The 17,932-nt window shown below is 38.0% G+C and overlaps 1 protein-coding gene across 4 annotated transcripts in view; it reads left to right on the forward strand.

Moving 5' to 3' along the window:
- SCAPER (S-phase cyclin A associated protein in the ER) overlaps positions 1 to 17,932 on the forward strand; it is a 258,505-nt gene that overhangs the window by 158,798 nt on the left and 81,775 nt on the right. For all 4 annotated transcript variants that reach the window (XM_032469107.1, XM_032469110.1, XM_032469109.1 and 1 more), the window contains one exon: positions 9,488 to 9,611. In XM_032469107.1, coding sequence (XP_032324998.1) covers positions 9,488 to 9,611 — 124 coding nt within the window. The remainder of the gene's footprint in view (positions 1 to 9,487; positions 9,612 to 17,932) is intronic.

Consider the following 17,932-nt stretch of genomic DNA (forward strand, 5'->3'; position numbering starts at 1 on the left):
CATCCCTGTAATAAAGGTTGGTTGGTCAGGCAGCCTTGTTAGTATCTTCTGAAGATCCCAGTCTTAAGCTGAGATTTACAGTTCCTGGATGTTGACTCCCCTGTGATCTCTGCCCACCGTAAGTGTTCTAGCATCAGGAAGAAGGGAGTCAGAGGTAGAGAAGGCCGTATGGGTTTACACTGGCCATCACTGCCCATGGGAAAAGTTTCTCTGTACCCACAACTCTCACTGATCTAAATGCCCCAATGTCCATTTCAAAAAACCCTCCAAATTCTATCACAAGTCTACCTTTTCTGTGGTCATGAATGTCAAAAGAGAATCATCTCTTCCTTGTTAAATTTTCTGCATTGTTCTTCTGTCCCCAAATTCTTGCTGAGAAGACATTTTCTTACTAAGACTTGTTTATCTAATTATACTAATTTAATATCTTTAAATTTTATCAATAAAATGATAACACTTAAAAATATTTCCATATGTGCAAGACCACGTTAGAACTTGCAAATATATTTTCCATGTCGAACACTATTTTGCCTTACTTTTATACAGGTTATTTTATTCTGATCAGTACTATATATCTAAAACCTATTTGGTACAACAGACCAAATGAACATTGTTAAAATGAGACTCCATTGGAAAATTTTCTCCCTTGCCTCAATAAATAACTTTGTAAGTATATTCAGATAACATTCTCTTTCTGTTAACACTCCGTGTTGTTTTATACTTTTAAATTCATTGGTTCTATGATACATACTAGAGTCTGTCCACTTTCTGTAGAGAAGAACTAAGATATGACACTATCATTTGTGTTTGCAAATAAGAGCTGATTTTATCTGTTTTAAAATTTTAAAGATCATGAACTTTCCACATATTTTCTAAGCTAGGTAGTGTTCTTTCTTTACGTCTTTTGGGTGAGGAAGAGAGTATTATATTTGTTCATTCTGTCATCTCTGTAGAATTGTTACTTCCTGCTATGTGTGGACCAGGAAGTATTTTATGTATTTTGGATACATCACAGGATATAAGTTAATAAATGTGCAAAAGATTTGAATAGATACTTCACCAAAGAAGATACACCAATGGCAAATGAACGTATGAAAAGATGCTCAACATCATTAGGAAGTACAAATTGAAACCACAAGAAGATACTTCATCATACCTATTAAAATTGCTTAAAAAACAAAACTGATACTGCCAAGTGCTGATGAGCCTACAGAGAAATTGTAACTCTCTTACATCACACTGCCAGTGGGAAATGTAGAATGGTACAGGCGCTTTGGAAAGCAGTGTGTAAGTTTCTCATAAAGTTAAATATATACTTACTGTATGGCCCAGCAACCCCACTCCTAGTTAGCCCAGAGAAGAAAAAAAAATACGTGTTCCCCAAAACCTACAAATGAATGTTTCTAGAAGCCTAATTCATGATTACCTGAAACTGAAAACAACCCAGATACTCTTCAGCTGGTGAGTGAATAAACAATCCATATGCAAGGGAAGTTTCCATGCAATGAAATACTATTTAGAAATAAAAAGGAACAGACTAGGCTTGCAGCAACGTGGATGAACCTCAGATGCATTGTGCTGAGTTAAAGAAGCCAGAGTCAAAAGGCTACATATGGAGTGATCCCCTTTATGTGACTGAAAAAGGCAAAACTATAGAATTTGAACACAGATATATGATAGTCGGGGTTGGGAGAGGAGATGACTAGAAAGCGGCCACCCAGCGGAGTTTGGGGAGGTGATGGTTCTGTGTCTATATGTGGAGGTGGTTTCGCTACTGGATGTATTTGTTAAAACTCGGTACACTAAAAAGCGTAGATGTTAACTGTGTATAAATTGTATTTCAAATTTTAAAATTACATATTGAAAATGCAAAAATAATACATGAAACATAAAGGAAAGAAAATTTATCAAACTTTTCAATAGCAATACTTTATTTCAGAAGAAAATGGGTTAACATTTTTAATATACTCAAGAAGGGAGTATACATGGCAAGGAGTTTATATTCAGCAAAATTGACCTTCCCTTGTAAAAGGTACAGACACGTTGTTAGCAACATGCAAGAGCTCAGGGGGTACTGTCCCACAAGACCTTCCTGAGGAATCTAGTAGAGGACAAGCTTCAGACAAGCAAATGACATGCACTGACACGCGGCCTGGTAGTGAGCATTAGATGTTGTTATGATGGCACTGAAACTAAGGAAGGCAGAGGGAGAGTATGGTGTGAAATGACCGTGTGTTCTGACAGCGCAGCTAGTACGCCCTCTGCGGAGGTGAGGAATGGGAATAGCACGTGCCAAGAGGTTTTTAGCTGTCTTCAGTGGTCATAATTAGTGGTGGTACTAATCATTTTGTTATTCTCAAACTTCTGTGTATTGTAATGTAGGATAAAGCAAGTAAGTAATTGTGGATATTTCAGCTCTGTCATCCTTGGTGCTCTTGAGGACCAGGATCCTCAGTGTCAAAGAAAGGGAAGAGAGCTGTCATATAGAAGAGTTTAAAGGAAAAAAATCCCTTAGTCCTGAGTTAGATTCTGAAATATCCCTATGAATTCGCAAGATATTTGATCTGTAACTAGGGGATGGGGTTCCTACCTCCATTCATTCTAATGAGTGTTTAAAAAGTAGACTAGTGGAAACTGGTTAATTAGTGTGTTACTGTGTTCCACAGTTGTACATTCTTGTATGTCCTGTTTGAAACAAAGAAGAGAGTTGTCCCTTGGTTTAGACATCTCTGTGCTCAGCCAGCTCTGTGCTGCACACTATGAGGGCTCCGGAAAGGATGAATCGGGCAAGGGCCTTGCCTAGAGGTAACTGAGAGTACTGTGTAATGGGACACAGCTGTGCTTTGACAGTAGTCTCAGTTTCATCCTCCAGAGTCGGCACATGCAGCTTTCAGGTGGGCCAGTCCTGACGGCCAGGCCTACACCCCGGGCCCCGTTCTGTGAGGGCCACTCACCCGGTAGGTCCAGTGAGGGTGTTAGAATTCCAACTGCAGCCGGATCTCCCTAGTTTCAGATAACTCTTTTTAATAATATCTAAATGAGTTATTTTAGTTGGAGCTTTATAAAGACAAAGCATAGTTTGAGAATGGTAATGCACTTACCACTTATTAAAAGCTTAATGCAAACAAAATGTAGCTGGTAAATTACAACATGTTTAGGGGCTCTAGTTTTGATACCCAGGGAACTGGTATTACTCCAGGACTGTGTGTCCTTGTTCGGTCTAGATCCCCTTTCCTCACACTGTATCATTTGCTAACCACCCTCTGTGTTCTGTGAGGTTCTGTCCCTTTCCTGCACTGACTCACATCAGGCCAATCCTTTCCTTACATGAGGGCTGAAACAGTAGTGATGAAATTCCAAGTTTCTCTTTGCACCTGTGTTGATGTGACTCTGTTACTTGCTGTATCTTCTTGGCACAGAATTTTACTCTGCAGAAACTTAAAGCCTTCACTCACCTCCATGTATGTAAGCTATGTCATTTATTAAATGTTTTGTTTAATGGAAACCAAAGGCATTTGGTAAAGTACAATTTATAATATAAGGGCTCTGGCTTTAAAATGCCCATGGCAGTTGTTTTTAAATGTCTGCTTTCTTGACACTGATGTAAGATTCTGCTGGTGTCCTTTTGGGGTGTAAATACATTCCTGTATTTGTCGCCGAAATACCCAGTTTTGTGATGCCTTTTCTATCCTCTGATTTTCAGAGGAAACATTTTCAGTGAGAAGACTTACTGACACAAGATTCACTCATGTAGTCATGATTATGTGGGGGCAGAAATCCTTTATCTCACCCACAGTGAACTTTTGACAGAATAGACAGATTTTACTGTCTTCTCAGAGGGTACTTTTAAAATCTGGGGCTTTCTGTTTGATGTTTAAAAGTACTTCCAGTCATTTGAGTTTTAAATTACAGGGAAAGCTGCTTGGGCGGACCACCCAGGCTGGGTTCAAAGCAGTGATCTTTCTAAGACAGGTGCTCTTCAAATAGAGGTTGCCTTTCAAACAAGTTCTACTGAGTGGACAAGTTTTTCCTGACCGTGAGATTTTTGGTACCGCCGCACCCCCCTGCCTTTTTCTCATCAGAAAGTAGTTTCTTTGTAGAAGTTTCTCGGGAAAGTTTTGTGAGCATAGGATTATACAGATGCACATTCCATGCTTTACTAGTAAATGTAGTTTCCTTAGTGTAAAGCACAGAGGGCATTAGGATGAAAATCTTACACCAGGTGTTCTTTGCTTTTTCATGTGTATATTTACTTATGCCTTGTGATATTCCACAAAAGATTTTGGACAAGTTGTAGGGATTTCACTAAATAACACAGAAGAAAGAAATTAGAAATCAAGACCATAAAAATTATAGATCAAAACCAACGGGAAAACAGAGTACAATTATAGAGTTATAAGTTTCTACATATCATTCTAAATATAACACCCTCATTTTCTTAGGGATGTGTAATTGTGTATATCAGCGCTACTATAAAGCTGCAATACGCAAAACAGTGTGATATTAGCACAATGCTGGACAGAATTACCAGCTGGGCTAGGAAATCAGAGAGTATGTCCTGTATATAGTTATAATAAAGGTTGCACCTCAAACCAGTAGAGAAAGGTGGATTATTCGGTACTCTTATTGTTGAGGAGGAGGGGAGTAACTTTAGCTTCTGCCTCACACCACACACCAAAATAAATTCTAAATGATTTGATAGTGAATTATAAAACCGTAAAATACACACACAGCGATAATTCAAGAGAAAATAAATACAAATGGCTAGATACAAACATAGTTACTTCATCTCATAGTGAAGAATAACTCTTTAAAGGATTAAAGGAAGGGAAGCAAAAAAAAATCACAAAGAAAATATTGTTTGACTATATGAAATTGTTTAGCTTCAGTACATAAAAAAAAAAAAACCTTAAAAAATAACAAGCAAAATGAATGGCAGTAGGTAAACTGGAGAAACAATGTTAACAACATATGAGAGAATCCTATGCATCATTAAGAAAAAAAGAAAAACCTCCAGTAAAAATGTTCAAATAGAGATTAAGAATAATTAACAAAAAGATAAGTATAAAAGGCTACTTATCTTATACCACAATCAACTTCATATCTTGGATTTAAATGTTAAATCTATTAAAATATCAATTAACTTTACAAGAATTTTTCTATAATCTCGAAGTGGGAAGGTCTAAGTCTGACAAAATACTGAGAGGTACTAAAGGGAAAGTTTGTCAGATTTTATCAAGTAAAACTGAAAACATTCTTTTTAACAAAAAATTAAAAATTTAGGTAAGCAATAACTGGAAAAAGTTTTTGCTACATGATGATCAAAGGTTAATATCTTTATTATCAGTAGAAAGCTTTATAAATCAATAAGAAAAAGACAAACCTCCCAACAGAAAAATGTGTAAAAGGTTCACAGTGATAATTCAAGAAAATATAAACACTCGTGGTCAATAAGCACTTGAAAAAGTCTTTAATCACACTTGTAATAAAAGAAATTCAGTCTCTAAAAATGCTATTTTTAGCTGTCAAATCAGTAATGCTTTTTTTAAAATGAGTTGATCTGGTGTTGGTAAAAACATGGAGAAACTCTTTCTGGGAGTATACATCAGTTTAAAATATTTTTTTCTGAAGGGCAGTTTGAATTGGGCAGTGTCTGTCAAAAATCTTAAGTGAATGCTCATATCCTCTGACCCAGATTATGGGTACTGGAAATGTATCCTATGGAAGCAGAAGGATTTGTTCAGCACAGCTGTTGTGAACATGGGTTGTGCTGTTGGGCACATCGTATGTTTGCTGTTGAGCACATTCTATGTTTGCGGGGCCCCCTGCATATAAGGTGGCCCTCCCACTACAGAACATGAGAATGCCAGGTACTTGCTTCCCAGTCTTCTTTGCATCTAGGATATAAGCTTGTGACCTGGGTTTCACGACCCAGCATCCCCATTCCAGACTTCTGCTGTGTGGCTAATGAAATAAGAAGCAAGGACCTCCCCGACTATTCTTTTGACAGTTGGAGGCACCTGCGTCTCGTGTCCAGCGTCATAGTGTGAGTCAAGCTTTGGCATATAGTGCCCAGGTTTTTTCCAACGGATCAGTTTGGTGGTATGTGATTTGGGTGTTGGTCCTGGCAGTGTAGCTTTTATGCCTGTGTTTTCTAAATCCTATGATGTACTCAGTAGCCTATCAGTCAGTTTCCTTTCTGTTCAAATCAACCAGAGCTTTCTTCCTGTGGCTTGTGCCTAAGGACTCTGAATGTTAAACGTGCATTATTTATAACATTGAAAATTGGGCACAACAATAGTAAGGGATTGGTTGAAATAAAATTTTATATCCATTGGGTGCCACTGTTCCACCTTTTAAAATCAAACAGTATTTCTCAGTTTAAGTATTTTAATCAGAAAAGGAATTTAAAATAAGAAATTAGATGTTTACGAAATTGTTGGAAAAGGCTGTAGACATTTTAATTGATGCCAAAACAATACCAAAAACATCCACTGGGAGCGCTGCTCCCTCTGAAGCCAAAGACAAGTTAGGAAGGAAAATAAGCTAATGCCACGCACAACTGTCTCTCACACCCAGGAGACCACAGAACGGGTACCTGCAGCTGCAGAGCAGAGGCTGGGTAATCAAACTAAGTAGCACAGATTTTCCCACTGGTCCTTGACATGCAGAATCTGGAAAACAGAACCTGAACGCTGCTGCAGCAAAGCCTCACATTTCCAAACCCTGCTTGTTGACAGTAACAGCCAAGAGCCACAGGAAGATGGCCTTGACTAACTTCAGTCTCTGAATCTTTTCTGTTACCATTTGTGTCGGGGAAAAGCTCGTGCGTGTGCATAGACTGTGTCTGGAAGGATATGTGAACTAGTAACCTTGGTGATTTCTGAAGTGGGGAGTTGAGTGGCTGGGGGACAGAGGAGGAGATACTTTTCGCTGTATGGCCTTTTTTGTGTATGTTGTACTATGGTCATCACTCTTATTCGGAAGTTACCAAGTTAAGTTTTAATTGTAGTAAAGCTCAGTAGTTTTTACTGTGCTCCAAGGGAGCACCCCCAAGCCTCTGAGGAACCCCTCAAGGCTCTTCAAGAGGAGGGAGCAAAGTAAGGGCCCTTCTGCTTCAATCACAGCAACTCTTGATTTTATTTGTTCTTTGGTTTAAGTTCCTGAATAACATTTTGTTAGCTTTTACGCTTCCGAGTAAGAAAGCATTCTGCTGCTTTTTTAAAAAATTGAAGACCAGTATTATAGAAGAATATTAAATGTCATGGAGAAATCATTATACATCTGTTAACTAAGTGAATATTTACAAGAAGAGAAAAAAAGATGAAGTAAATACCAGATCATCTCTTGATAGCTTTTTTTTTTTTACTATTTATTTGTGCTTCTCTTTCCCAAATTTATTACAATTGTTTTTAAAAATTATTTTTGTAATTAGAAGTACATGTTATTTTTTTAAATTAAAAGGAAAAGCACTCTTGCAAAATCTAAACATGTTATCTAATAAATGAAAAAGTACTGATTTGCATTTGTGGAGGATTTGCTAGGTAGAGCCTTGAGCCAATGTGTCATAAATGAGTTATATGTAAGCAAAGTGTTTCTGTACAGTCCTCAGGGATTACATGAGGCCAGAGCCAGCCTCCTCCTGGCTCCCTTCAACTTAGAGTCCTTTCATCGTTCATGCTAGTATACCATGAAAAAAACTTGGAAAGCACTGTGCTTTATTATCCTGGAAATAATAGCTTCAATAACCTGCTTAAATATGATTCAATTTTTTAACATTTCATTTGCGCCTTATTCATAGAAAGAATAAGGTTAGTAACCCTAGTAAAGGCTGTTATCTATTAATTATTTAACCATGTGCCAGGCACTGTCCTAAGTACTTTCCATCTGTTACTTCATTTAATTCTTATAACAACCATTGGAAAATTAGGTATTATTATCTCAGTTTTACAGGTGAGAAAATGGGTGCTAAGATACTAAATTAGTAACTTGCTAAAATCTCCAGTGGCAGAACTGGGTTTCTAACCTAGGTGTATCTTATTCCAGTGTCTCCACCCTTAACCAGTGTACTCTGTTAAGCTCAGTTTTCAGAAACCTATCAATTATGTGAAGCAGGGTACAACTCTGTTAGACAAACAGATGATTTCAAGTACAGCAGGGGCCATCTTCTCCTTCTCTTTCCCCCTGGAGCACGAGCTCTCTGAGGACAAAGAGCTTATCTGTCTTGTCCACCTAGCACAAGGCCTGGAAAATCATAGGCACTTAGATGTTTGTTGAATGAATGAATGCTCACAAGGTAGTTCTTAGAGCTGTGCTTCTCAGCTCTGGCTACACATCAGAATTACTTCTACAGCTTTTGAAACATGCAGATGTCTAGAGCCCTCCCATTTCCCAGCCAGCGTCTCCAGGGGAGGAACTCAGGCAAGAACATACCTTTAAAGATCTACAGGTGAGTCCAGTGCTTAGTCAAACTCTAGAGCCCCTGTTCCAGAGCAGTGGTCCCCTGACTTGAAGATGCATCAGAATTACCTGCAGAATTAGTTAAAACACAAATTGCTGGACTCCAACCTCAGATTTCTATTTAGTAGGTCTGGGGTGGAGCCTGAGAATTTGCATTTCTAAAGAAGTTTCCGGGTGATATTGATGCTGCTGGTCCATGGATCACACTTTAAGAACTGTTGTTGTAGAGGACTGGTTGTAAGGGACTAAATCAAAACATCTGTACATCGGACTTAAGCAGGAGATTTAGTCAGACAGGCCAGAAGCAACAGATCACTCAGGCAATGCAGGTTTTAACCACAGTCTTCAAAGCACCCAGAAGGATGCCCATTGAGTTTGTTGCTCCAAAAGTTCCTTTGAACAATGGAATATAATTTTTGTAATCCCTAAGAAAAACCTTTCTTTGATTGATTTGACCTTAGACTGTTTTACTCTCTGGGTCCTCCCCTCCTGCGGCAGTGTGGGTTCATGTCCAGACAGTCTCCAGGCAAGTGTGGTTCTCACTGCCCAGAACTCTGCAGTCCTCATCTCACAGGGCGAGTCTCAAGGTCCTCCTCCTGTGTGCTCCTGTCTTGCATCAATTGCCCTTGTTGACCAGGAGATCTGACAACAGGAGCCTTGGCAGACCCTTTTTTTCTGGTTATTATTCAAAGAATTCTAGATCCCAAAGTTCCTGGGTAACATCTAATCTTAGATTATTAAGACATTATCAGGTAGGCTGGTAAATACGTCTCCATTGTCTGCTGCTACAAGTAAGAAATTATTTATAAGAGGCAAGAATTAGGTACTAATGAACACTAGGCTATGGCTAAAAATTATAGTATAAGCTTTTGTATCTAGCTGATGGGTCTTGCCCCTGGTAATATTTGGCTTGGTTTTTTGGACTTCTGTCCCATGCCTGTTGCTTTTCTTCTATTCCTTTTATGTATTTTACGTTGTTTAGGGAAGAGCTGCACAGGTTTTATAAATGATGTTTTTCTCCTATTAGGTCTGTCTGCAATGCAATCAATGTTTACAACCTCACCTGCAATAACTGTTCAGAAAACTGCACTGATGTTCTGTTTAGTAACAAGATTACCTTCTTAATGGACCTCCTGATACACCAGTTGACGGTATGTAATATTACTGCTTTGAGTTAGAAGCAGTTAAGGTTTGAAAAATATCCCCTGTGGAGAAAACGAAAAGAATTCAGCTTATTTACTCTCCAGATTGGAGCAGAAGTGAAGATGATCAGGAGACTAAAATAGTGACTGCCAGAAAAACCTCTTAATTTGAACATCTTAGATTAGATTCTCATAATTTCCAGTATTTGATGGGTAGTATACTTGTAGTACTTGCTGAGATCACAGACTTACATGGTTAGACTGGGGCTTTGGAATGAGTTGGACTCAGAGCCAAACCTGTGAGGCTGTAGAAGGGAAGAAAGCTGGGAGAGTCTCAAACCTCTCTTGCCAGCTGAGTTAAAAGGGTCAGTTTTAAAAGGACTTTTTGATGGCCATTAATATATTTTTTCTGAAGTAAGAAACTCCTCTGTCAGAAAGGGGCAAACCTGTTACACTTTTGACATGGAAACAAGCAGCCAGTTGTAGCCTTAAATTTTACTTCAGTTCACAGATGTTGAAAGAGGTAATAAGCTCAGTGTAATATCCGAAGGTTTCAGTCTGTCAACTGCAGTCTCCAGAACACAGCTCTGGGGCCAGAAGTTTCCTGGTGAGGTTTCCGAGCCCCTGAGGTATTGGCACAAAATCACTCTCAAGCTGCAGGAGATTTATTTTTCAGAGCCAATTTACTTTTGCTCAGCACATAGTTCTAATAGCTCCTCCTACACTGTGTGCCTTTTGCTCTCTCTCCTCCATCTGATTAATTTCTATGCATTCTCAAGACCCTTACTGAGACATAGTGGCACCTTCTACGTGAAACCTTCCCCAAGCTGACTTTTTCCCCAAGTCCATGTTAGGTACTCTTCTCATTTGCTCCTGGGCGTTACACCATTCACAGAATTGACCACATCGAATTGTTATTAACTATTTACTTGTCCATTTCCCCAGCTAGCCATGAAATCAAGACAGACAGGAGGTAATTTATCACTTTCTCCAAGATCCTGACACAGTAGCTTCAGTCCATAGTTGATGAATATACAAGTAAATAAATGAAACCCCAAAGGTCTCAAGCTGGAAACCAGAAAGGAAATGATGAGGCCCGTATAGGCAGGCACACTGACAATGAAAGGGGACAGCAGTGAGAGAGAACAGAAACACAGACCTAGAACTGTTACACGGTGCAGCAGTGGCTGTTTATCCTGATGACACTGAGTCATCACTTGAGGGCTAAATTACATATGGTTTTATCTATAAAGGAAGGCATTGAAATATGAATAAGACATTTTAGCAAAACAGTTCTATCAGAAGTAGTTGAAAGGCAGAGACAAGGAAAAAAGACTTAGCATTTGTTGTATGGCCTTATATTGCAGGCATTTTAGTATATATTGCCTCATTTAATTTCTAAAACATCAAGTCAGTATTTATTATCCCTTTTTACAGATAAGGAAACTTGAGTCCCAGAGAGCTTGGCTTGCCCACGCCCAAATAGGTAGTAAGTCACAAAGCCAAGAGTCAAACCTAAGTCTGTCAAACCCAAATTGAGGGACATTCTACGCAAAAACTGACCGATACTTTTCAAAAGTGTCAATGTCCTGAAAGTCAAGGAAAGGTTAAAGAACTGTCACAGATCGTAGGAAACTAAGGAGATTTGACAATTAAATGTAATGTGGGATCCTAGACCAGAAAAAGGGCATTCACAGGAAAACTTGAAAATTCAAATAAAGTCTATAGAATAGGTAATTGGATTGGCTTAATGTCAGTTTCCTGCTTTTAGTCATTATACTATGGTTTTGTAGGATGTTAACAGTAAGAGATACTGGGTGAAGGGACTCCACTATTTTTGCAGTATTTCTTGTTTTTATTCCTTTACATTTCAAAGCCATTCTCTTTTTTTTTACTTGGTCTGTTCAAAGTATGTAATTTCTCTTCTTCCATAACCAATTTAAAATTATTTCAAATGAGAAGTGAAAAATAAAAAAAACAAAACCCCATCCTCTCCCACTGTTCCAAGCTGCAGCATCTGGAAGAATTTAGTCTGTGAAACTTAGTCTGTATTGATAATGGAAGAAGAGGCTTTCATGTGTTTTGAACAGAACAATCAACAAAAGAGAATGGTGTTTGAAATGTGAAAGAATGAGCAAGAAGATTCACACACAGGATCGTCCATCCTAGCTCTGCATTCTTTTCTGTTAAAACCTACTCTTATTGAGAGATAGCATATGAGGTAGTTTGTTTATTCTCTGACTTAATAATTGTAAGTGCCTACTATGTCCAATTCCAGAAGAGCACAGGATGTGATCCCCACCATCCAGGAAACCCCTGTGTAGGTGTGGGAGCAGATGCATAGCTTGCATATAATAAATGGCATGACGGCAACCCGTGCAGAATATGGTGGGATCACAGAGGAAGGAGGTCGGTGTCTCTGCCTGGGACATCACAGAGGAGGGACTTCTGAGCTAGACCTTAGCTCCTCATAATATCCATCGTTTAATTTATCAAGTACCTACCATGTGCCAAGAGCTTATAAGTAGCTTGATCTCCCTCTATTTTGAAAGCCCCAGTTTCCTCTGAATAATAATCCCTTGCTTGTGACTTCAAGGTTTCTTGACACTTAAAAGGCTTTTAATCTCCCAACCAATGGATTTCACCATATTCTATGTTTACTTGTGAAGTTTTGAACTGGGATCCTGGGACATTTGTTTGTCAGACACATTTTATCCCTCCTTTCCTTGTACGTGGCATTCCTGGTTCTTACACTTCCTCTTAGGCTTTTTATTCTCTAGCTGTCAGTTTAATATTGCTGTGACTGGGTTTGCAGCAGGCGGGAAAGGAGGGTGTGTTTCCTAATTTGGGAAAGTGGAGGGTGGTAGTGGCTGGTGGTGGTGATTTTTACATTTCTGGAAATCACTTGAGTGCATTTACATTTTTCTTGCTGACTGGTTTTGATATACATGTAACTGAAATATGGATCACTAACTTGTTAGTATCCTTTATGTAAAAATAGAAAATAGTCATCACATTTTCCAGAAGAATTAGAAAGAAGCTAATTAATTGAGATCCGGTGGAATTTATAAGACACTTGATTATAAGGCACTTCAGCCCTTCTGGTTCTTCAGCAAACTGAGGTGATTTAGAAGGCTCCCCCCCGCCCCCAATCTAGCTGCTTGGAGTTTGTAAAGGCACTCTTGTGTTTCATTTCAATTATGTACAAAGCATTGTACAGATGCCAGAGTTACAGAGGTGAATTGGACACATTTCATCCACTCTAGAAGCCCATAGTTGAGGAAGGAAAAACTTGCATACATTAATATTAAAGAAAAGCTATGAGAAGTTCTGTAACATAATCAGAACTACAGAGTAGCTAGCCCACGCAACCCAGAAGAGTATCTGCACCTAACAGGTGCCTGTTAGATATTTGATGAGTGAGTTTTAGTTTGGAGCATTGGAGAGGCTTTTGGGAAGAAACTGGATTTGACTGTGCCTTGAGAAAGGGTGGAAATTCTACAGTTCTAGGTTATGATTTTTACAAAAGATAAACTAGCACATGGGGCTCTGTAAAGTAGGTGCTTCTTGCTGTGTAGATTCACAGTAGGATTTTTAAGATAAGCTTTGGGAGAATTTATTTGGTGCCCTGTAAAAACAGTATAGTTAGACAGGCATGGTCTAGGATGAAGGCTAACAGAGATGTATTACCTTCCAAGAAGCATGAAAGCTTTAAAGTATGTTAAAGCAGATTTCTTCTTTCATTCAGTAATTGTTAAGCAACTTCTCTGTGCCTAAATTGTTTCAGTACACAGAACAGTAGGCCTCTACCTTCACAGTGTCTCCCTGAGGAGACCAGACATGCACATTGGAAGGCAGTGAAAAAAGCAAGATGGTAAAATAGGAAGTCCTAGTTCTTGTTCCCCACAGAGACACTTAACAATATGCAGACCCAGATACCATTATGAAAACTCCAGGAAACAGTTAAGATATTGCAGTACCCTGGGTGATGTCAGAGCCAAGAACAGCCACACTGCTGTGGGTGAGAAGAGCTGTTTCACTTTACTCATGATCACCCCTCTCTCACGTTGGCACCACTCAACACTGGAAGATGATACCCTAGCTTATGCGTTCTCCCCTTCAGGAGGGAGAGGAGTAGGTTGTGAGTCCAGCATTCTGGCTTTTTGGAGAGCTGCCTGAGGGACTTGTATCTGTCTCACTTGACTCGGGGCACAGACAGGGAGCTGGCATCCTTTGGATGCCTGGCAGCCCCTGAGAACAAGAGAGAGCAATGCAGTTTGCTGCTATAGAACTAGAGAACATGCAGTGCTGCAGACAGACACGAGAGGGAGCAAGAGATCATGAACTCCTGAAAAAGAAACCAACAAGCCTCTCTAACTGAGAAATTGCCACACAAGCCCAGAGAAGTCACATCCCCACAAAAAAGTTTCAGAGGACCCCTAATTTCCTAGCCAAGGTGATCGGTGTTTTTCCCTTTACAAAGCCAGTATGAACAGACTAGAAGTGGTACCTGTTTTTTCATATATGCAGATCTCAACACAAAGTTATGAGACACACAAAGAAAAAGGGAAACATGGCCCATACAAAGGAACAAGATAAATCTCCAGAAACTAATCCTAAAGAAACAGGTATATGAATTACCTGACAAAGAATTCAAAGTAATCATCATAAAGACGTTTTCTGGGCTCAAGAAAGTGACACATGAACAAAATGAAAATAACAAGGAGAAAATATTAAAAAAAAAAAATCCAAACAGATGTTTTGGAGATAAAGAATGCAACAATTGAACTGAAAAAAATTAGCTAGAGGAATTCAAGATCAAACTAGATCAAACAGAAGAAAGAATCATTGAACTCAAAGACAGGTCATTTGAAATTATCCATTCAGCAACAAAAAGAAAAAGGAGTGAAAAAGAATGAAGAAAGCCTAAGGAACTTACGCAGTTTCATAGAGCAGGCGAATGTATGCGTTACAGTAGTTCCCAAAAGGGGAGGGAGGGGGAGAATGAGGCAGAAAGGTTATTTTAAAGAATAGTGGCCTAAAATTTCCCAATCTGGAGGAGGAAAGGGAATCCAAATTCAAGAAGTCTAATAGATACCAACTTTGATGAACCCAAAGAAACCCACACAGAGACACATTATAACCAACTTGTCACAGTGAAAGAGAATTTTGAAAGCATCAAAGGAAAGTGACTTGTCACATATAAAGGAACTCCTATAAAACAATAAATGGATTTCTCACCAGAAACCCTGCAGGTCAGAGGGGAGTAGGATGTTATAATCAAAATGCTAAAAGAAAAAAAATGCCAACCAAGAACACTATAACCAGCAAAACTATCCTTCAGAAATGAAGAAGTAAAAACTTTCCCAGATAAACAAAAGCTAAGGGAATTCATCACCACTAGACCTGCCTTACAAGAAATTCTAAAGGGAGTCCTTCAAGTAGGAACAAAAACACACTAAATAGCAACATGAAAGCATATGAAAGTATAAAGCTCACTGGTAAAAGTAAATACATAGACAAATACAGAATGCTATAATACTGTAATGGGAGGTTGTAAATCGCTGTTAATTCTGGTATAGAAATTAAAAGACAAAATTATAGAAATAACCATAACTATTAAAATATATTAATTAATACATGATATAAAACACATATTTTGTGACATCAATAACATAAAATATTAGAAGGGATGTAAGAGTGCAGCATATTTATATGTGATTGATGTTAAGTTGTTATCAGCTTAAAATAAATTATTATAACTGTAAGATGTTTTATGTAAACTCAAGGGCAACCACAAAGAAAATACCTATAGAAGATACTCAAAAGACAATGAGAAAGGATTCAAAGCATTTTACTACCAAAGAAAAAAAATCAACAACACAAAGATAGCAGGAGAAGAATGAAGAACAAAATAAGTGCAAGACAGAAAACATGGCAGTAGTGAGTTCCTCTCTAGCAATAGTTACTTTAAATGTAAGTAGATTAAACTCTCTAATAAAAAGACATACAGTAGCTGAGTGGATCAAAAAACAAGATCCAACTACCTTTTGGCAGCAACAGACTCACTTTAAATTTAAGGATACGCATAAGCTGAAAGTGAACTGAAAAAGATATTCCATGCAAATGATAACCGCAAAAAGAGCAGAGGTGGCCATTCCTGTATCAAACAAAATAAAATCAAAAACTCTCAGAAGAGATAAAGAAGGATACTATGTATAGTAAAACATCAGTTTTTTGGAAGACATAGCAAATTGAAAATACCTAATACACCCATCAGAACACCCAAATATAAGAAGCAACTTTGAAAGAACTGAAGGAACAAGACAGAAACACAGTAGAAGTACAAGATTTCAGTACCTCCCTTTCAATAATGGAGAAATATCCAGAAAGAAAATCATTAGGAAAAAAAGATTGGAACAGCATTATAGACCAGGTAGACCTAATACACACATACAAAATATTCCACCCACCAGCAACAGAATCATGTTTTTCCCAAGCACACGTGGAACTCTCTCCAGGACAGATCACATGTTAGGTCACAAAACAAGTCAACAAATTAAGATGACTGCTATCATAAGAAGTATATTTTCTGACCACAGTGGAATGCAAGCACATATTAATGGCAGAGGGAAACTGAAAAATTCACAAATATGTGGAAATTAAACAAATTCATGAAAAATCAATGGGTCAAAGAAGAAATTTAAAAAGAAATTAGATAATGTCTTTCATGCAATTGAAAATAAACCAAAACTTATGGGATGCTGCAAAAGCAGTGCTAAGAGGGAAGTTCATAGCAATAAATGCCTGTATTAAAAAGGAAGAAAGATCTCAAACAAACAACTTAACTTTACACCTCATGGAACTCAAAAAAGAAAAACTAGGCCCAGAGTTACCCAGGGGAGGAAAAATTTAAGATTAGAACAAACTGGCATAAAAACCAGCATATAGACCAATGGAGCAGAATAGAGAGTTCAGAAATAAACCCACAAATATATAGTCAGTTAATATTTGACAGATGAATCAAGAATACACACAAGAAAGATAGTCTCTTCAATAAATGCTGTTCAGAAATGGTGGATATCCACCTGCAAAAGAATGATACTGGACCCTTATCTTACATCATGCACAAAAATTAACTCAAAATGGATTAAAGACTTAAATGAAAGACCTGAAACCGTAAAACTCCTAGAGGAAAACATAAGGAAAAAGCTCATTGACATTGGTTCTGGCATTGTTTTTTGTTTGTTTGTTTTTTGTTATGATGCCAAAAGTATAAGCAACAAAAGCAAAAATAAACAAGTGGCACTACATCAAATTAAAAGGCTCTGTAGAGCAAAGGAAACAGTCAACAAAATGAAAAGGGAAACTTCAGATTGGGAGAAAATATTTGAAAATTATATACCTAATGAAAGGGTTAATATCCAAAATATATGAGGAATTCCTACAACTCAGTAGCCAAAAAACAAATAACCTGGTTTTAAAATGAGCAAAAGACTTGAATAGACACTTCTTCTAAGAAGATATACAAATGGCCAAAGGTTATATGAAAAGATGCTCAACATTACTAGTCATCAGGGATATGCAAGTCCCTGATAAATTTGGGTGGCCATTATTTTTTAAAAAATAAAAAACACAGACAGTAAGAAGTATTGAGAAGAATGTGGAGAAATTGGTACCCTTGTGCACTTCTGATGGAAATTAAAAGTGGTGCAGCTGCTTAGGAAAACCGTATGGCAGTTCCTCAATGAGTTAAAAACAGAATTGCTCTATGGGATTGTTCTTGGTATTTATTCAAAAGGAATTTAAATCAGAATCTCAAACAGATATTTGCCCTCTCATGTTCACTCTAGCATTATTCAGCATAGCCAAGAGGTGGAGATAACCTAAATGTCCATTGACATTTGAATGAATAAAGAAAATGTATATACAGCTTATTCAGCTATAAAGTGGAATCTTATTCAGCTATAAAAAAGAAGGAAGCCCTGCCATATGCGACAACATGGATGAACCTTGTGAAGTAAGCCAGTCACAGAAGGACAGATACTACCTGATTTCACTTATGTGAGGTATCTGAAGTAGCAACTCATAAAACAGAGAGGAGAATGCTGGTTTCCAGAAGCCGGGATGAGGCGAAATGGGAAGTTGCTGTTCAGTGAATATGGGGTTTCAGTCATGTAAGATGAAGTTCTAGAGATCTGTTTTACAGCAATGTGCATACAGTTAATTAGGCTCTAATGTATATTTAAAGTTATTAGATGGTAAATTTATGTTACATGCTTTTTACCATTAAAAAAAAGACCAGTAAAAGTACTACTGAATGCTGTGAA

Source organism: Camelus ferus, chromosome 27 (genome assembly GCF_009834535.1).
Source record: "Camelus ferus isolate YT-003-E chromosome 27, BCGSAC_Cfer_1.0, whole genome shotgun sequence".
In the NCBI taxonomy this organism is placed as follows: domain Eukaryota; kingdom Metazoa; phylum Chordata; class Mammalia; order Artiodactyla; family Camelidae; genus Camelus; species Camelus ferus.